Raw genomic sequence first — 20,578 nt, 5'->3', positions numbered from 1 at the left:
CCAGACAACAAGGTTATTCAAAAAACTTTGAATACCAACTCAACAGGATCTAGAAGATATAGTTTCTGTGATCATGATGAATCTATCAAACACCTTTTTTTTGACTGTCCAATGGCAAAAAAAATTATGGCGGTCTGTCCACATAGCATTTAACATTACTTCTCCGAATATCATCCACACGTTATTTGTGACATGGCTAGATGCAATAGAGTCAGAAACGGCGAGACATATTCGAGTAGGAGTATGTGCTTTATTATGGGCAATATGAAACTGCGGGAATGATTTAGTTTTTAAAGAACAACACATACTCATTTCTTGCAGGTTATTTTTTGGGCCACTGCACTGCTCCGTATGTAGTCGCTACTCACTCCGACAGATGCCAGGGAGCGTATGGTTACTGGGTCTATCCGGTGAGAGAGGGTAGCACGGACTATTTTCAACCGGTTTGAATGGCGGTCATGCAATAGGATAGGTGTTTAGTTTCCTGTCTATTTTTGCCTGCCGGTTGTGGCTATCCTATTTTTATGTGTTATTGCTCTTTGTGAGGATTTTTTCATTTTTTTTAGACTTGGAGATTTTGTTGGACCTTTTGTTTATTAATAAGATGGCCGTATGCATCACTCTGATGCAAAGGTCGGGAGATAACCACCTTTTCGGAAAAAAAACAACTCAACGCTTGGCTTGCTGAATCAGCATATGGACCACTTCATTGAGCTGACACGGCAAGGCAAAGAAGAAGGAATTGAAGGGAAGCGATGCAAAAGAACAAACACAAACGGATAGGCGCAAGCATTTCATTTTCATTGACCAAACAGTATAAAGGTGGTCGCGCAGCCATTCAATTTCAGTAGGCTCTTGGAGCGTACCAGCGCACAGACACCGGCCAGGTTCAGTCAGGCAAACGGATCGCCAGTTTTGGTCCACGATCAAACAAAGCAGTAGAGTTACCATCCGACGACCGTCGAGTAGACTTGGATAAAAAAATATCTGGGATCGTGGCAGTCATTTTCGATGTCTATGTAGTAGTACAAATGATTAGTAGGACTGACTTTCCCATGTCTTATGAGTTGCACGCAAAGCTCTTAAGTTTGAAGCTGCAAAAGCCAAAAGCATCTTCCTCTTCCCGGTCTCTGGTCCGAAAAATGGACCTGGGATCCTGATGTCTTCTGGTTTGTCACTATCAGGCCGGCTTCACCGTGCTCCGGTCCTCCGGTTCAAGTCCGCCCTTTGCAGCAGTCAGAGAACCCAAGAAACCAACAAAAAAGATGCTCAATGCAGTTCCACTCAAAACAAAGCAACTGCCAACCTTCGAAGTTCGAACGGTCAATTCCGGAAGAACACAAAGAGTTTTACGTCTGCTTGCAAACAAATAGATGATGTCAACACGCAAACTAAATTTGATATCTCCTTGTTCATCAGAAGAATGGAACGGGAAAGGCGCGACAAGAACTTATTAAGTTGAGATGCAAGCTAAACTAGAGACATTTCCAAGGAAGAGCCGGTGAGGAATTACAGGTGGATGAGTATCCCGCATCAGTAATTTACACAAAGAATGGCATCGAACACTGTCAGACGACAACACCGGCGCAAAAAAGACCGACATTACCACTAAACCCTTCGACCACAACAACTGTCCATACATAAAACACGATCCAAGATACCAAAACATGGCAGTCAAAAGTCAAAACGGGTCACGGTCATCGTTCCTCTCCCTTCTCCCGGTGTGTCACCGTCAGTAAACAATCGCAGAACCCAGCCCGCCAACACAAAGTTCAGAAGAATTCACACATTTTCAGCTACTAGTGAGTTATCTTTGAGACCGCGGCCCAGCCTCGGTGAGGGAAGCGCTTCTTCCAAGCACATCCGATGCGCTCCTTCCAATCATGTCCGACGACATGTCCCAGTTCCCACTTCTCCGGTCCCAGCTCGAGTGCCGCACCCGCACCTCGCTCCCGACCGCAGGAATCTGCGACCCCGAACCCGCCGCCAGTTTGGGGCCGCCGGTGCCTTCCGTCTCACCGTCGTCCTGGTTCCCCATTTCGACGTCAACATCCTCATAGTTGCGCCGCCGAGAGATCTTCAGGAGATCGCTGCCAATCTCAAGATCGTCTTCTACCTTTGCGCGAGGGCCGCCAGCCGGTTCCTCCTCCATCTGCCTACCGAAGTTAACTACTGGAGCGCGTACCTCCTCTTGAACATAGGCTCGGAACCTGTGCTTAGAAGGCTTCCCCTTGCTGCACAGGACTTCTAGGAAGTTATTCAGACATCCTCGGTCATAGACGTTGGGCCTGCTGTCTGCTCTGTACCGAAAATTCTCGTATGTCGTCTGGAAAAGCAAAACATCATATCAGAGTCATGCACTGTAACTTCAACAAGTTCTACATGCAGAAGAGGCCTTGAGCATACGACATTAGGTCAATCTACTAGTAGTTGAGGACACACAACTGTAATTTTGTTCCTTTCCACCATACAGCTTCATCCAGACCTGCTGGTAAGACTAAAGTGTGGCCTGATGATAATAATTGATTTTTCTCACTAGATAGTAGATACACTTGCTAGGAACAACCATGCTACAGCATTTTTAAATTCTTTCCTGATATTGCACTAGCATTGCAAGTTTTGACTTTATCAGTTCTCGATCAACTGTACACAAACAGATAGGCAGATGAATTGGTAGCTATTTTGCATAATTCATAGGACTTGGTAGATAAACTCTTATCTTCCCCAGAAAAAAAAACTCAACAGCTAACATAGTTGAATTGCACAATTTTCCGTATTACTGACTGAGATCTAAATATACAATCCGTGTTAGGCTGTAAATGAATCGAGCTATCCATATTGTTTTATGTAGCCATGTAAAAGTGTGTTGCTTCAACTCCGAGAAAAATGTCAACTAGATAAAGATATCATAGTACACTTTTCTATTGTGTATGCATAGCTAATTTGCTATCACTGGACAACCAAATGTCTTTTGAGTGATAAGTGGAGGTGGGTGTATCCTCTGCTCATCAGGAATGACATCCTAGGATTGATGCCAAGCTTTTGTGACAAAAAGTATATTTTTCCTTTAGTGATAGTCGCATACCCTTCGATTTTTGTTGCATCGATCTTCAGTCATCAAATCGATGGCACAAACCATGGCTGCCCACGGTTTTAATTTGTGTACATGTTGTGGTTTGTCTTTCTCTGCCAGTACATTTTGTACTTGGCGTTTCTGAAACTTACTTTTTCTTATATGGTGCTTAGCGTGCAATATTCCTTTCATCTAGTATAGAGCTACATATTTTTTAAATAGAATATCCTCCCCTTCTCTTGGCTGACAGAGAAAGTTTTTCCTAGAATGCTCCACCATTTCACGTCTTTGCATGTGCCGACCAAACTTTCCACCACCACTTGTGCCAACCAATCTTTAAAGTTCATCACATGACCAATTACGCATGATGGAGAACACCTGCTCGTCCAATTAAATTGCCTCCTCTATATGCGATTTGTGATTATTTTTGCTACTATAGGACTACTTGGCATGCAGTTTTCTAACCTCGTATTAAGCGCTATAAATAAAAAAAATCCCTTAGTCTCTTTGCGGACAGACACTTTCCCGAATGCTCTCCTGTTTCACGTTTCCGGGTACGCAAGCAAATCTTTTCCTCTGCCGCTTGCGCCAACCAAACTTTAAAATTCATCGTAGGTCAAACTAAATGTGATGGGAGACACTTATATTCTTCCCGTTTCACTTGCTTGATTTGATGTAAATTGCGTGTTATAACTAATATTATGAAAATCGTAATTATGCATCAAGTTTCTAGACCAACCAACCTAATTTCATTTTTCCTCTTGCTAACAAACTTGATATTTACAATTGCCATACTGGAATTGGCTGAAGAGTTAGAATTCACACAATTAGGGCCATGCATGATTATCATCATAGCAAATTTGCAATGGAGGAGAAATTCAACTGTGGCAGATAGATTTAGGCGCCACATCAATGGTGACTGCAACTGCACTTGCACAGGCTACATCATGTGCAGATCCTCTGCATGTAGTTGGAGTTTGGACTTTGGCCATGATCTCTTCTTATACTTCATACTGTACACAGAATAAAGGTCTCATCGTACGTACGTGGATGAGGCATATGGATTTCTTAGAAGTTTTACATACGGATATATGATGTGCAAGTTGGTTGGATTAGTCAAGGCACACATGAATCAGGCTTGTGCCTTTATTTCCTGGATGTTCATGTTCACTTTGGTCATACTTAGGTAGTAATTGATGAGGTTGTCTTTGAGTCGTGCACCCTAATAAAGCGATAAATAGCGTGTGACTGTGTGACTATTAAAAACAAAACGTGTCGGATTATGTGTAGGTGCATATGCATAGGAACAGCTAAAGGGGAAGGAATTAATTTTGCTAAGACTAAAGAAAACATATTATGATATGTGCAAGCGTGCATATCGGATGACTGGAGAGATAAATACGGAAGATACAAAATATGAAGGTTATGTAATATATCAAAACATGTTGTGTTTGAGTTGGTACATCTGTCATAATATGGGTCACCCAGTCATTGGATTTAGGTGCAGTTACAAAGATCTAATGGTTATACTTCGTTGATTAAAAGAAGATCCACTAAATTAACTGCTAGAGATTTGCTTTTTCGTGAGATTTTCCAGCCTGTCTATCTTTTCTGGTTAGACCATCATGTATTTTTAATATATAACAGATTCAATGTACTCATGGTTGAAAACAAATATATATAAATGAAAAGAAATTATTTAAGGAGTACTGGTAAACAAGCAAGAAAATGTTGCATTCATGGTTGAAAGCAAATTACTAACAAAGAGTAATTTCGTGTTAGCAAACTAACCTGGTTAGTGCTAATGAGATACGAATGAAATCCAGTGAGCCCGCCAACAAACCATAGAGCAATGAAACAATATATCATAAGCACCAAGCAAGCTGGAGAGTGTTTGAAAGCCTTCCATACTGTAGGATAGTCTCCGTCCATGAGAAACTTGATGTGTAGTGCCGACATGGCAAAGACATAAATGCAAAGAAGAGTCGAGGACGAAACAAATAGGAAAAAGTATCGGTAATTGCGCTGCACAATGTAAAAGTGAAAGAATAAAATATCAGGAGATAAAAGTGGTAATATACAAACTGAATCAAAATTTCGTAACATTTACAACAAAAACAAGGTTCTGAGTATCTCTTAGTTTCATATGCATTTTTCACCTAGCAAAGCAATACTTCCTTGCATGTGCATGACCTATACAACACCCAAATGCGTGGCTTCTAAAATGTAGTGCGGACAGTGGAAGATAGAGGACACTACCATCAGTGTAATCCTCCATGATTGTAGCGAGATTTACTACTTTTGTGGCTTTTCAGTTGCTTTATCTACTTGCAGGCCAGCTGATTCTTTAACTGGTTTCTATGGTACTCCCTCTGTAAACTAATATAAATTGTACTTATATTAGTTTACAGAGGGAGTAGTTTGTAACCTTTTTAAAGGAAAATTAGGGAATATCCTAAGATAAATTGTACTTAGACTGTAACCTGGTACATTTGCTTATCTGTTATGGAAAAATGGTCATCCCACAAATATGAACCTAATCAGGCGACCGAACTAAAGTACAAATTATGGATTTACATTGTGCCTTATAAAAGTTCAAACAGAAACGTGTCCCTCAAGTGGTATCAATTACGGTGATGAAGAACGGTTTCATGCTTAACTAATTAAGAACAGGTAAGAAAAGATACCGGGCAAGTTGAGCAAAATCACATTAGCAAAGCAATTCCACACAACTGATAAGGCACGGCAATTCTAAGGAGGGCAGACACTTCAACAGAGGAGAACAATACATCTTTGCCTCAATTAATCAGAATATAGTGCTCTAGAGTAACTAGGCACCATGAATCATGCTAATCATGTCATGTTGTGTTCACTTTATCAAATGGGTTTGTCGATAGCCCAATCCCAGTACCCTATCTGATTAAGCCCATATGAAATAATATCTCCCTCCCTCTGGCTCAAGGCATATCCATCTGGAAGTAAATGGTTCAAGATCTTTTTGAGTTTCTTTAAGTACAGAGTTCAGTGTGAGGAAGATGGTGTACCTGACCAATGCATTGTCCAACCCAGGGGCAATGATGGTCGAATCGCTCCACACAGTTGTTGCATATCGAACAGTGAGAGCACCGAGGAGGCCGGTAAATCATGCAGGTGTCGCAATACTTTATCTTCACAAGCATCCCATTAACCATCACCTCCTTTATACGGGGAAACTGCAGCCTGCCCGGTGTTTCCCCGGCCAACGGATTGCCATACGCAAAGTCTTCCTCCGGTGGATGCGATGCGCGAGGCACAATACCAGGATCCTGAGCCGAGGTGATCAGCAGCAACAGAAGCACCTACAGTGTACAAAACAAAAAACCAACAAGATGAGTGCCCCAAATGCTCGCTGATTAACTGATGACTGCCTGCAGGAATCGCTGCAGTGAACTCACATAGATCATGAACCCCACTGCCACAGCAGGAATCGCGTATCCTGCGTTGTAGCCGGAGAACCGGTGGAGAAGATGCGGCGCGATGAAGGCGCAGAAGACGAGAACCGGCACCACGATGAGCGCAACCGAGACGAGCAGTGACTTGGCATCGGGTCCGAATATCAGTCTCCCTCCGAGGAAGAACCTCTGCAGACAACCAACCAACCATGTCACGCCCGCGCATTGCAAGAAAATTTCACATCTTGAGCACACGGCAACGCATCAAATCACACTAAGCGCACTACTGTTCACGCCGCCCGGAAGTGTCAGGGACAGTAATAAAACACATACAGGCACTAAATAAAACCGCCGAAATAAAAAGCGAGGAGTGGAATTCCCCGAGAAAGAAACGGGCAGAAATCATCAGACCAAGACTCCCAGTTCACGGGCCGGAAGCAGAGGCCGGAGCGAGGGGGACGGGCAGGATCTTTACATTATTCCCTTTCCAAGCTTGGTAGACCCGCTGCTGCGGCTGCGCCATGGGCGGCGGCGCGCGGCGGATTCGGCTCCGGTCAGCGGGGCCGCCTCATCCAGGCGCGCCCCGAGCCGGCGGCGAGCACGACGGACGGAATCGACGCAGGCACGCGAGAAAGGGGGGATTTTGAAAGAGTTGGTGCGCGAGCGAGGAACTGGGAGAGGGGGATGAGGCGAGGAAAGCTGCTTGCTTGCGTCGCCTTTGTGCGTGGGGGTGGCTGGTGAGGTGTAAAACGGCCGCCTTTTTCCTTTCTCAGAATAGAATTTGGGGGAGCAGAGTAGAAAATTGGGCGACACGAGCTGGCAGACGGAACGGAACTGAAGACGAGGGAGGGGAGGGCGCTCCTTTTGCAGATGGCCCCCCGGGCTTCACCGAAACGACAGCCTCATGAGTGCGTGGGACAACAACAAGAAAAACTTGAGAATTTCTTGGGAATTTTACAAGAAAATAATATGATTGGATTTAGTGTGTGCATCTCATATGTTGTTTAATTTGTTCCTTTTTTGTGACAATTGTTTAATTTGTTCCGTATGATTGGATTCACTCATTTTGTTCCGTATGTAGCCACTTGGAATCTCTAGAAAGACTTACTCCATATTTAGAAACGGAGGGAGTAGTTTTCAATTCCATAGTTTTCTAAAGGACTAGCATATCATTGAAATGCTGCTATTTTAAGATCCTTCCCTCTTTTAATCGTGCAAATCAGAACCTTTTAATTTCGCTCACTCAAAAGCTTTGAGTGGATTTGGAGGGATCCTTTTATTTAATGTGACACTAATTCTTACCAAAAAATCATGCATGTATATATCAGTATTGTGTCTCACATGATTTATTACTCCCTCCGTCTCAAAATAAGTGTCTCAACTTTGTATTAACTGCAGTACAAAGTTGTACTAAGCTTGAGACACTTATGTTGGGGCAAGGGGAGTACTTTCCAACATAATATAATTGTTTACAATGCATGTTTTGTTGCACGCGTGGGCCATATTACAAGACTTCTAGAAAAGAGGGGTAAGCGGTTTCTCTAAGGCATTCTCATGGGTTAATTAGTTTTCTTCTTTTGTTACTGTCGACATAGTATGATCTACTTTTGAAAATAGTAAACATGCTTAGTGAAATAGGACACCATATTTACCAAAAACCGTCACGTATATGGATGTCTATTGTATGATTCACCACCATAATTGTGTCAAGATGCACTCTATTCACAGGTTGTTCCACGCATCGTTGATTATACACTTGAGCTTTTTATCAACGGGAAATATATGGGCACACACATTCACCGGTTTGTACTAGGGCACGCCGAGCTCACAGCCGCCAGTTCGCCTCATGCAGCCACATGACCGCACCCTCGCATGGGGCCTGTGTGAAGCCAACTGGTGTGTGGGACCCTTTTGTCAAACTTTACCCAGTTGCGGAAGCCATTTATTTTTCACCGCACTTTTGTCCATTGCTTGCCACCATCTAGAAAGAGGAGTGTGACAAAACTCAGGCCATCTATCAATGCACAAATATTTTCCACCCATATAAAAAAAATCACAATGCACTCTGAACTCCAAGTTGGTGTGAGGGGCTCATGTGCAAAGAAACCATCCCTAGCGGCCCCACCATGCCAGCACCAAAACGGCAGGCAGGGCAGCACGGGCAGCGAGCGGCTCCTGCACCGGGTCCAGAGTCTAGACCAGCAGAAACGGACGGTGCCAGGTTGGTCCGGGGGTCCACGGAGGGTCAACCGTCCAGCTACGTTTCTGGACTCCGGTTGCGCCGTGGACCGGGCCCAGCCAGCTGAGCAGGCGCCTCCCGCTGTCCGCTGGCGCTGGGACCGGGAGCATCGAGGTGGGGCCGCAGGATGGGGCCACGAGTACAGACACCAGAAGAGCCTACCCGCCTAGGGCGCGACGCTTTCCTCCATCAGGCTGGCAGCATGATTTTGCTCACGAGCCGGATTAATTTTTTTTTTGAAACAAGGCAAAAGATTTGTCATTTCATTGATTAAGAAGGAAGAGCCGGATTATTATTAAGCTGCACGTGTGCGTGTTCGTCGATCGATCATTCACGCAGACGCAGGATATAATATCTACAAAAAGTACTCCCTCTACATCAAAATACGGTGCGTTTTCTGATACTCCATTTGTATAAAAAACATGGTGTCCTTTTCGAAAAATAAAAAAACATCTTGTACTGTTTGTAGAGATTACGGGTCTTCATACAGAGGGGTAGTAAAATGACAGTAGAGAAAACCCGGTGGCTTTGGAATCCTATATGGGGAAAAGAAAAGGCTTCTTTTCAGGTGCCGGAAGCAGTGGAAGGACCAGCAAACTTTCGGTGGAAACACCACTGGGCACTGAGATGGAACCTGGGCAGCTGCTTTGCTAATAAAATGATCAGTTGCTACAGTCCACAAGACCCACATGTTTTTGTTGCAGTGCATAGTGATCAAAGGAAACTTGTGCATTTGGTTCGGACGCATTCAGAGTTTCAAATGGGAGCAGACCGCTAAAACTCAGTGCGGTGTTCAGCTGGGCACGCCAGTTCGTCCTAGGTGTTCTCTCTTGTTCCCTACCCAGTTACCCATATGCTCTGCTTCTTTCTCTGCACTCACAGCACTGTCCTCCTGCAGCTTAGATTACAAGAACGGCAGGAGTTATTAGCTGGAGGATGGGCTGGACAGCATCAAATGACAAACTGCTTTGCTTCCGTGGTCCGGAATCGACACCGGCGCAGGATTATGGGGGTGGATCGCCCAAGGGACCAAAGGAAATAGCAGATTGGTATGCCAAATTTGAAGAAAGTATTTGTTGGTACCATCAAACAACTTTACAAGGCAGAAAGTTGTTAGAAATAATTCTTTAGTATTAACATAATAGGATCTTGATCTCTAGATTAAAACACCTCTTTCTGTAGAATATTGGGAACTAACCGTGATTTTTCAGAGACCATCAGGGGCTCCATGGAGCTGCCGTGAGCCTCCAGCGGATTGGAGTTTGTTGGGGAAGAAGCAGCAGCATGGAGATGGACGTGCAGAGTGCTGGACGCCGCCGGCACTACCCTCCTGGTGGCCGGCGGTGGTGGACGGTCTTCTGGACCCTTGGCGCTTCTTTAGGATCGGCAGTTGAGGTTCTGTGTTTTTGTAATCGTCATCCCTTCATGGGACATATACCTCTCTTTTATGTATAAGCGCTAGGGAAAAGGGACCGGACCAAAACGTTGGCACCTCCGATCGTGGTGCATCTTTACGTTAGGTGAGGAGACTTTGTCTCTCCCTGATTTCTCTTAGTTTGTTACATGGAGATCAATTCCAACAAAAGTATGATCTTAACCAAAGGTGCGGGGCACCTGAAGAATACCTGGAACAAACCCTTTTAACTTGTGGGTTTCTTTCTCCTTTTCCCTCTTTTGAGACCAACGACACCGGCAAAGTAAAAGAGAAATGCAAATTTCAGTAGGCAAGACACATGCTCTTGTCAATCATGTGACAGACTGGTGGTACAGGGTTCGAGTGTGTGCCCAGCTTGCAGAATCTATGACATGCAGTAAATCTACAGGTCAGAGTTGAGATTTCAGTGCTACACTAATTTGCTCAAAGTCGAAAACAACTATTTCAAAGTATTTGCATAAATTTTTCAGATGCAACATGCCGGTGCAAAAATCTAACATCTGCTGGTTAATTAATCAAGTGTAACGAGGCAATACGGTAACATATTGCATCAGTTCGTTTTCTTTTCCATTTTCATTCATCAAAAAGGAATCCAACTTCAACAGCTTGAGATACTATAAGGACTTCTGTTCATTTCGATCAGCGCTCGCATCGTACATGTAAAGCTGCAATCTATCAGACTAAGAAACTGCAAGGTCTTTCAAGTTTAAACCCATCCAAGACTCCATAGATGCTGAAGTAATCGCTTGGTTCAGTGCTGCAAACACTTCAAATAACTGCACGTGCCAACTGCAACACTAAATTGCAATCACTTAATATTTGCCCTAACAAATATCAGCACTGAAGGTTAGATGGAACCTTCTCAAGGCACCTAGAATTCTGAAGCCACCCACTACATGAACGTAAAGAGTAGACCTGAACTGAAAATGAGTTCTGCTTCCACCTTTCTGAAAATTGGAATAAAGGTTTTGGAACAATCATCTCTGCTGCCAAGTTCATATGAAATACGCTAGACTCGTAAAAGCTTCAACTTAACACACCTCTGAAGGCTAATGTTCCAGAAATCCATACTGAACCTTTCTTTGAAGAATTCTATACCAATTTCTACTTGGTAACTGACTGATACAGTCTTTTCAGGGTATTGGTGGGTACAGTTTTTGAAGGACTATTTTGTAGTCATATGGGATGTAGGAGTACAGACATGTGTTTTCAGTTCAAGACTGAAAACTGAGGCATAGGGGAACCTGCTATGACAGCGACAGGCAATAGTGGATGTCAATCATCCAGTTGTCAAGGCCTGCTTTCAGCTCCAAAGGATGCCAAGCTCTTGGGCTACGTTCGCATATAGTACTAGAATATGTAGTACAATTCCAGGTAAATTATGCCTTGATTCATTACAAAACTGAAAATTCATTCCTTCAGTTATTTTTTCCGAGACCATCCTTTTGATGTCAGTTCTCATGTTTTGCTTAGTTTTAAAGCCGCCGTATAAAAAAGTTTGGATATGTTATCTTGTCTGGCAATCCAATCAAAGCTAAATAAAACACGATATCCACAATCTAATCTCATGTGTTTGGAAACGCAAATAACATATTCCTTTGAAACTTGATCCAGAAAGAAACTCGTAGGCAAACTTTCAAATGTCAATAAATATGTTTCACCCAAACGAGATTATCGCAGGCAACCACAATGCCGAATGGACTCAAATGTCTGCATTGTTCATATTATTATTTTTTGAATGAAACAGGGCAGTGTAGTGAACAAAACAAACTGCAAATGGACCGTCTCTGAAATCACTGGTCACTGCATTAGTGGTAGTGGTGCAAGTAAAAGCATGAAGGAACAACCTCTTCCAGTACCTGCTGAGTAAAAATTACTCAACTAACTGCACCAACATTCAGCAGCAGAGCAACCAGAGTATCCCGATCTCCATATGACCTGCATAAATCACACCAGAAACACAGAGGTGCGTATCAGTGCTTCAGAAACTATTCCTTCACCAATCAGCAACTCATTCCGTTTTGTAGCTGGCTCTTGGTGGTAATGCAGAAGAACGAGCCCAAACAAGAATAGCCGGCAAAAACCAACAGATGAAGTGATTCTTTTCTGAACATTTGACTGAATTTCAGCATCTGGATAATACTATGGTGCTTTTGTCAGGTCCACTGCTCTTGAGTGACCTGCCCAGAGCAGCTCCAAGTGACTCCAACCAATAAAAGTTCTGAGTATTATTAAGGGGAGTGGGATTTTTTGGACTGTGGCAATGTGTACGCTCCTAACCTCGGCAACAATGCATCAGACAAAAAAAATAGCTCAAACGTTCAGCAATAGAGTATCTATAATTTTTAAGTGGGGCAAACATTGAACACTGCAATATTCAACAAAATGCACCAGAATACCCTGATACAATTCTAGCACAGCAGAACAATCACGCCTTCCCACACAAATGGAAAAGGAAAATGAACACCGTGAAGCCCCATCCAGCTTCATCGTTTGCAAGTCTGCGACGGCATTCTTCGCCTTCAATCGTACGTTGCTCCAGGCTCGCAGCCTTGGTTTCACATCGGGGTCATTTGTGCCCATTTGACCGGTCGAATTAGCGAATTAACTAAAAAAGGCTTTCGCCCCGCTTTATAAATAAAGCAACGAATTAGCGAATTAAGCAACAGGAAATAAGTCCCGATCTCTGTTTGGCTTCTTGATGATCCTGTTTTTATCTAGCAACCATCTGGTCTGAAGATAGAAACTACCACGGGCGACGGCCATGAAGAAACCCTAGCCCACCCCGATCAAGTCCGATGAAGCCGTCCGCGATTCACCCAGTGACAGGAGTGAGGCGGCTTGAAACGGGAGGGATATGCGTCGGCCGTCGTTGGGGTCAGAGCCCTCGTCAAGTTCGCCGGGAGACGCACGCACGACGGTGCGACCAGACTCGGAAAGCCACGGCAGCACCCAGGACAGCAAGCCCAGTACTAATCTCCAAAATGCGCCAGCCCAACCCAATCCCAACAATCTGGGCTTTGTCTTTTTCCAGTCCGGCCCAACAACTATTGTCGCTCGCCGGTGCTCCGCCGCGCGAGCGCTGCCATCGCACTTGGCTGCCACCACACCAGTGAGTGAGTGTTCTAATCATTGTGCAGCTATTTGACATCGACAAAGTGGGAGCCAGCGCGCAGCGCAGGCAGCCTCGTGCGCCGGCCGGCCGGTTCCGCCCCTCGCCGTGATCCCGCCTCCACACGAGCCATTGCGCCCAGCCCGGCCGCGCAGCCCGCGGAGAATGGAAGGAATGATGAGATGAATTGAAGACGGCCACGGCGACGACAAGGACGGCGATCACCCCCACGCCCGCGGTCAATGCCACCACCATCAATGCCGGCGCCAAGTGCCAACGCCCCCCGACAGACCACCTACATTTCCTCGCCGGTTTTAACTCGCTGCAGAGACGCGGCCGGACATGTGCGTACACCTACTCGCCGGCGTTTCCAACGTTGGACAGCGCCGGAAGCAACCAGGGGCATTCCTCCGCGCCACTGTTCATCGTCTCATCACGCTCTCTGAAGACAGCGAGTTGATTAGCGCGGCCAAGTACCTTCGATCCATCCAGCGCGCCGCGACGGGTGGATCCGGTTAGCAGACCAATAATGCCGTTGTCACGCACGCACAGTGCGCCGCGCAGGCCTCTATCGAGAGAAAGATTGCTCGGCAGGAAAGGGCAGGGGAGAAGAGAACAGAGGGACAGGGCGGCGCGAGAGCGACCCGTATCCGCAGCATCAATTCCATCGGACGTACGCAGCCGCGATCGGTCGACCGTGGCCTGGCCAAGAAAGCGAAGCAAATCGGAGCATACACCCACGCCACCTACCCCGTGGGGGGGTCCGGGGGAGGGGAGCAGCCCGATAAATTGGCAGCGTACGTACAAATCGACGAGCAGCAAGAAGCTTCGGCCGATACTCCACTTGCGCCTTGGTGCCTCGCCGTTAACGTAAGAGCGAGCGGGATCGCCGGTAAGTGGCGGCACCACCGCGGGTCGGACCGTCATAACTAAATCCATGAGCAAATTAAGCGGCTGCAGCGCAGTGGGGCACGGATTGAAGGCCTGCCTGCCTGCCTGCCTGCTGTAGGTCATGAGGCCCGGATCATCATCGGCTTGATGATGGAGAGAAGAAACAGTTGACATCTGCCGTTCATGCCAAGCAATTTACCTGGCTGGATGGCCGTACCACATGTTCATGCAGTGGATCTAATCTAGTACTCCCTTCGTCCGGAAATACTTGTCATCAAAATAGATAAAAATGGATGTATCTAGAACTAAAATACATCTAGATATATCCATTTTAATGACAAGTATTTTCGGACGGAGGGAGTATGCTGCTGGGGCTAGCAGATCACCAAAACTCCTCCGGAGAAACCCTGAGCTGCAAACGGAACAATCTTTAATCGGTTGCGGATTTCCAGAGATGGCAAACGAGCGGCATCTTCAGGGCAGATCAGCTAGGCTGTGTTGCACTGTAGACAAGTGGCAATGGAGTACCAGTGGAGTGCAGTACTGGCAGTCCTGAAGCAACCGGGGGCCGATCGATCGATTGCTGAGCCCTAGCTAGCCTATCATGCCAGCTCCCCGCTTTTGGCCCGGCTGCTGCTGCTTCCAAGTGCCAACTGCGCAGTGCTCCATGTTGCTTGCATGCTTGCACAGTTGCACTAAAGTAGACGCTAGAGACGATCGGTCCAGTGAGTCCTCTGCTCATAATTACTCGGCATCTTTGGTGCTCCTCCTGCCACTGCTGCTCGTCTCGTAGATCTATCGCGCCTGCATGTTAGTAACAGCGACTGCACGCGCGTCGCGGTTCGATTGCGCGCGTAGCTTTTGCATTGCAGCCGCGAAAAGGACGGAAAACCGTAATCTAATCAATCAGTTGATCAAAGGTCCTACTAGTACGTTGGTGATAAATGCATGCAGGGATCGTGAATCGTGATACATGCATACATATTCATTCCGCAAGCTCAGCTAACTGCATGCCTACGTAGCCAACAACATTTTTTGTAGTCCACGTTGGGTTGGGCCGGGTAGGGAAGGGGGCGACACGCATTTCAGTTTATCTGTGCCCGGAACAACGCCGGATGCCTCCGAGAAGAGACGCGTCGATCGCACGCAGCCTAGGCTGGAAACCGACCGCTCTGCGCAAATGCCGCCGCTCGTTGCTGGCCAGCCTCCCATCTCCGTCGTCTGCAAACTCTTCTGAATCTTGTCAGCACATACGCGACCTCCATTCAGGCCAGGAGTAGGCTGATGCGTGAGGGGTTCAGTTGAGGGTCACGCATATATGGCACGCCAGAAAGAAGCCGGGCACCTCGGGCGGGCCTCCAGAGTGACTCATCTCACTTGGCCTTGGTAGAAGTGTCGGTAGCCGCGGCGTCGCGCTTTGCTGGCTGGCGCATGGATGGATGGTCGGGGCTCTTCCCTTTTGCGAGGGCGAAAAGGGGATAAGATGAGTAGAAAATGGAGGGCGTCTGTACTTTTTTCCCTATTCTTTGGCCTCTCAATGATTTGCAGCGTGGGAAAAAGGGTTATTCCATGTATGTATAGAAAAAAGGCTATGGGACAAAGGGCACCAACTGTTCTCCATTGCTATTACTCGGTGCATTGCACCGTCACATGCGCACACACACACGTTCCCTATTGGTGGATTAAATACGTAGCAAATTGTATGTAAACACAGCTGATGCTTGGCGATATGTTTTACTCCTTTCGTTCCAAAATAGATGACTCTATAAAATTAAGTCATCTATTTTAAAACGGAGGTAGTACTTCACAGGAAGCGGGACCGTGGGAGTGCCACGAACTGCCATTTTGAACTGGGGGCGTCAACTCTGTGCGACAACTGTAGCTTGTCCTCTTGTCTTAATGCCTCTCTTTGACTTTTGCTTTGTTTACCGGCTTGGACGGGAAAACACATTCAATTGGTCGGCAGCGGAATACTTACTGTAGATTATCAGCACTGGACTTAATTACACCCTCCCGGAGGGGAAATGCAGAGATGAGAGTGGAGCAGAAGAGGACGAACGACAAGCAGAGTACTCCTAGCTTAGAAAGATGCTAAATTTCCTTTTTTGAAGGAAGAGAAAAGGAGGAGGTGAACAGGTGAAACTTTTGGTGCTACCGCAGTGAAATGAAACCTTTTGCTAATGGGAAACACCAGAGGCATTTTTCTCCCTACCCAAGCAAGCAGTGAACACTTTCCCTAAGCTAGGCATGCAGCCAAGCAGGGCCTCCAGAGATTCCCCTCAACAACTGCCCTGCTTCTGGTTTTGTAATCTGTACGCCCCCAAGCCCCTTGCCACCCACCCGATCTCCTCAACCGACGGTCCGGATCGAGCCGGCGACACCGACGGTGAAACGCATGTGTCCGTCGAGTACACACCCCACAGAGAGATAACAACGCCGAGGAGACGTAGGAGTACAGACAAGACAGAGGCTACTGTACGCAGCAGCCGGATCGCAGGCGTTGATCACGACTTTATTTACTCCCAGATCCCTTCGCCTCTGACTTGCGACCTTTTGTTACACCACCGCACCAAGCTCCGTGTCAGATTAACCGACGCTTCAGCTGCCAGCGGGCCCCGTCGCGCAGAAACGGACAACCTTCCGTGCCCAGCGCCCCCCCGGGCCCACCGAAACCGCCCACGGTCCACCCCGACCCCGACCCGAGCTACCTACACTCTCGCCCCCGCTCGTCGTGCTCTCAGTCTCACTCGCTCACACTCGGTGCTCGCGGCCTCCCGCTATATGCTGCGTCGCACCGGCAGCGGCAGCGCCGGCATTGCTGCTAGTGGAGGTGGCTGCCATAGGAGGGTGTAGCTTGGCAGGGGACGGGGTGTAGCGCGGGCGTGAGCGGAGATGGCCGGGCGTGAACGGAGCGCGCGCGCAGTGGCGTCGCCGCCGCCGCCGCCGCCGCTGACCAACGAGCTGTCGCGCAGGACGCCGGTGCTGGGGCTGCGCCTGTGGGTGCTCGTCGGCCTCGCCGTCGGCGCCGCCTTCCTGCTCCTCCTCGCGCTCGTCTCCGTCCACCTCGCGGTGGCCGCGCGGCGGCGCCGTCCCAAGGGGAAGGCGGCGCCGGCGCCGCTGTCGCCCGCGACCATCCCGCCGGTGTCCAAGGAGATCCAGGAGGTGGCCGTCCACGTGGGCTCCCTCCGCCACTACCTCGAGATGGGCGCCGCGTACCTCAAGGACGGCGGCGGCAAGGACGGCGGCGACTCGCTGTGCGGCAGCGTGGCGCACGGGTCGCAGCGCGTGCACATCGAGGCCGGCAAGGACCGGCGCATGGTGGCGGCGTGCGCGGACGCGGAGGCCGGGTCCGTGCAGTCCGACCCGGCGTCGGCGTCGTCCGTGGGGGCGGGCCCCGGGCCCGAGGTGTCGCACCTCGGGTGGGGCCACTGGTACACGCTCCGCGAGCTGGACGAGGCCACCGCCGGCTTCGCCCACGACCGCGTCGTCGGCGAGGGCGGCTACGGCATCGTCTACCTCGGCGTCTTCGCCGACGGCCGCCAGGTCGCCGTCAAGAACCTTCTCAACAACAGGTGCGTGCGTGCCAACAGAGCAGACCAGAGCGCATGTGCGTGGCTAGCTCCGTGACATGTTTGCCTTTGTGTTTCTTGGCGCATGTCGCTGGCCGGCGCAGGGGACAGGCGGAGAGGGAGTTCACGGTGGAGGTGGAGGCGATCGGCCGCGTCCGCCACAAGAACCTCGTCCGGCTGCTGGGCTACTGCGTCGAGGGAGCGCACCGGTACGCATCGGTTGATGATGGATCGACACCGTCTTTGTGCCTAGCTACGTGCTCCTCTCAATCTCACCTACCACGCAGCACTTGACACTTGACACTCGCCACTTGCTTGTGGCCTCAGGATCCTGGTGTACGAGTACGTCGACAATGGCAACCTGGAGCAGTGGCTCCACGGCGACGTCGGGCCCGTCAGCCCGCTCTCCTGGGACGCCCGGATGGACATCGTGCTCGGCACGGCCAAAGGGTGGGTGAACTCATCTATCATCGCCGTCTTTGATCGGCCGGGTCCGGCGGCGTTGATCGGTCGGTTAATGGCGATCTTGATCTGGTTTGGTTTCAGGATCACGTACCTGCACGAGGGGCTGGAGCCCAAGGTGGTGCACAGGGACATCAAGTCGAGCAACATACTGCTGGACAAGCGGTGGAGCTCCAAGGTCTCCGACTTCGGCCTCGCCAAGCTCCTCGGCTCCGACAGCAACTACGTCACCACCAGGGTCATGGGAACGTTTGGGTAGTACCTCCATATTTCCTTCATTTTTGGCACCTTAAATGCATCCATCGGTGTAATACATTGCCAAAAATGTGAGTTGTGTCTGAATTTGAATTGTGCTCCTCTGCTCTTTTTGGCAGCTACGTGGCGCCGGAGTACGCGAGCACCGGCATGCTGAACGAGAGGAGCGACGTGTACAGCTTCGGGGTGCTCATCATGGAGATCATCTCCGGCAGATGCCCGGTCGACTACGCCAGGCCTCCCACGGAGGTAGGCAGGCTAGCTCGGAATGTGTCTGTTTTCGTCTGTCATGCAGAATGCAGAATCAGCTCAACCATGGCTTGTGTCCTGTGGGTGCATCTCTCTTCACTCTTCAGGTGAATCTGGTGGAGTGGCTGAAGAAGATGGTGAGCAACAGGGACTACGAGGCTGTCCTGGACCCGAAGCTGCCGGAGAAGCCGTCGTCCAAGGCCCTGAAGAAGGCGCTCCTGGTGGCGCTGAGGTGCGTGGATCCCGACTCGCAGAAGCGGCCCAAGATGGGGCACGCCATCCACATGCTCGAGGTCGACGACTTCCCCTACCGAGAGGTGAGCCTCCCCGCTTCTTCTACCTCTTTATCATCAAGTCAATCTCATCGCTCGTTTGCTCGTACCAACGTAAATTTTCTGGAAAACCAAGTCAATTCCACGTCTTATGCCCGAATCCACGCGATTGCCGGGCTGCCGTCGTAAAAAATGTGTGCCAGTTTATACCGATCGGTGTGTAAATGCCTGATGATTTTTAAAGTGGACACCTCTGCATCTGAGGAGTCCGGAGAAACGGACAGGGCAGGTGCATCGGGGGTTAGAATAGCAGGGTGCTGGCTCTGATTACTAGTTGAGTGTCTGACCTTGGACCAAGCCTTCATTGCAGATTCCTCGAGATTAGTTAAGTTATCACCATGTTACTACCTGACTGTGCTCTCTGAACTGCCGTTGGGGATGTTGATTACTCTGTCTGTCATCTCGAAAAAGAACTCTAGATGACCTCGAGATCACCATGTCGCCATGGTTATTTTTATCAGATTGAAATTATACTGCCCCCCTGAACTAGTCTTTGGTGGCTTGATCCGATGCTGTTTTGGCAGCTTCAGCATAAGCACACTGAACACATAGTATGATGACATATGCAATGTAGTACTTCCTCTATCCCATAATATAAAAACGTTTAATGCTCTTTATATTATATTACGAGACGGAGGAAGTATATATGTTTCTGCTGTCGTACCGTCATTCTGCATCTCATCCAAAGTTTCAGAAACCAGGACTTAGTAACTCTGAAATTATATTTATCCCCCCTCAAAATCACAATTCTTTGACCGTCTCTGCTCGCAGGACCGTCGGACTCTGCGGCCGTGCCAAGGCAGTCCCCTGGAGAAATCGAGGAAGCCGGTGACAGAATCAGGCCACAGCAGCTGCTACGATGGCAACAGCAGCACCGCTGCCACCACGCCGTCCAGGTTCCAGTAGGGCTAGTTGGCTATGGCTCGCACGTCCTAGGGTTTTTGATCGTTGTCAATCACAATGCCTGTTGCGTTCAGCTCTAGGCAGCTTGGAAACGCAGTGTTGTAACTTGTTTTTTGTCAGTGTCGTTCTTACTCCCGTTTCTGCTGCCTCGTACTAGTTTTGTGGAAGCCCTGGTTGATCTGTCGAGGGTGTAGGTCAGCTATATCCTCGGTGAAAAGTTTCCCCTGGTTTGTCTGCTCTTTGTAGGTGTTGCATGCACACCCCCTGCTTCTGTGATTGACATAGCTTGCCGGACTGTTGTATAGTGATTTTTACTCTTGTGTCAGAACGTTTCTCGCTCGTCTCTTGTGTACAAAACTGTGAGTTCTACTGCCTCCGTTTTTAAATATGAGTCTTTTTACAGATTTTAATATGGATTGCATACGGATGTGTATAGACTATTTTAGAGTGTAGATTCACTCATTTTGCTTCATATGCAGTCCGCACTGGAATCTTTAAAGAAATTTATATTTAGGACGAAGGGAGTAGTTTTCTTCTTCATGCTTGGAAGCATGATCCGATATCACAACATCAATTGTTAGTCCTGTGCATGACCGATTGACCATCTTCCTAAATAAAGCATCCTAT

At 48.2% G+C, this 20,578-nt stretch overlaps 2 protein-coding genes across 2 annotated transcripts; one reads left to right on the top strand and one right to left on the bottom strand.

Moving 5' to 3' along the window:
* Window positions 1–1,587: 1,587 nt before the first annotated feature.
* LOC123057251 (protein S-acyltransferase 8) lies at window positions 1,588–7,265 on the bottom strand. The gene is made up of 5 exons (XM_044480327.1): window positions 6,980–7,265; window positions 6,508–6,693; window positions 6,118–6,411; window positions 4,865–5,098; window positions 1,588–2,326 (listed from the first exon to the last, which is right to left on the bottom strand). The coding sequence occupies exons 1-5, from the start codon at window positions 7,025–7,027 to the stop codon at window positions 1,808–1,810; spliced, it is 1,281 nt and encodes a 426-aa protein (XP_044336262.1). The 5' UTR covers window positions 7,028–7,265; the 3' UTR covers window positions 1,588–1,807.
* Window positions 7,266–16,908: 9,643 nt separating this feature from the next.
* On the top strand, window positions 16,909–20,361 carry LOC123057240 (probable serine/threonine-protein kinase At1g01540). Its single transcript, XM_044480323.1, has 7 exons — window positions 16,909–17,753; window positions 17,855–17,959; window positions 18,078–18,200; window positions 18,297–18,467; window positions 18,587–18,716; window positions 18,824–19,033; window positions 19,820–20,361. Exons 1-7 carry the CDS (start codon window positions 17,074–17,076, stop codon window positions 19,952–19,954), a joined length of 1,554 nt encoding a protein of 517 aa, XP_044336258.1. The 5' UTR covers window positions 16,909–17,073; the 3' UTR covers window positions 19,955–20,361.
* The last annotated feature ends 217 nt before the right edge of the window (window positions 20,362–20,578 follow it).

This window comes from Triticum aestivum, chromosome 1A (assembly GCF_018294505.1).
Source record: "Triticum aestivum cultivar Chinese Spring chromosome 1A, IWGSC CS RefSeq v2.1, whole genome shotgun sequence".
NCBI classification, from domain to species: Eukaryota; Viridiplantae; Streptophyta; class Magnoliopsida; order Poales; family Poaceae; genus Triticum; species Triticum aestivum.
The sequence above is the reverse complement of the archived record's forward strand: the minus strand, read 5'-3'. Positions and strand labels throughout refer to the sequence as shown.

Bases quoted from the DNA above. Each gene is read 5' to 3' on its own strand.
- LOC123057251 (XM_044480327.1), bottom strand. From the start codon at position 7,027: ATGGCGCAGCCGCAGCAGCGGGTCTACCAAGCTTGGAAAGGGAATAAT. The intron at 5,099-6,117 runs GTACACCATCTT...TACATTGTGCAG, and splicing joins TTGGACAATGCATTGGTCAG to CGCAATTACCGATACTTTTT. The intron at 2,327-4,864 runs GTTAGTTTGCTA...TTGCTTTTCCAG, and splicing joins ATCTCATTAGCACTAACCAG to ACGACATACGAGAATTTTCG.
- LOC123057240 (XM_044480323.1), top strand. From the start codon at position 17,074: ATGGCCGGGCGTGAACGGAGCGCGCGCGCAGTGGCGTCGCCGCCGCCG. The intron at 18,201-18,296 runs GTGGGTGAACTC...GTTTGGTTTCAG, and splicing joins GTGCTCGGCACGGCCAAAGG to GATCACGTACCTGCACGAGG. The intron at 18,717-18,823 runs GTAGGCAGGCTA...TTCACTCTTCAG, and splicing joins ACGCCAGGCCTCCCACGGAG to GTGAATCTGGTGGAGTGGCT.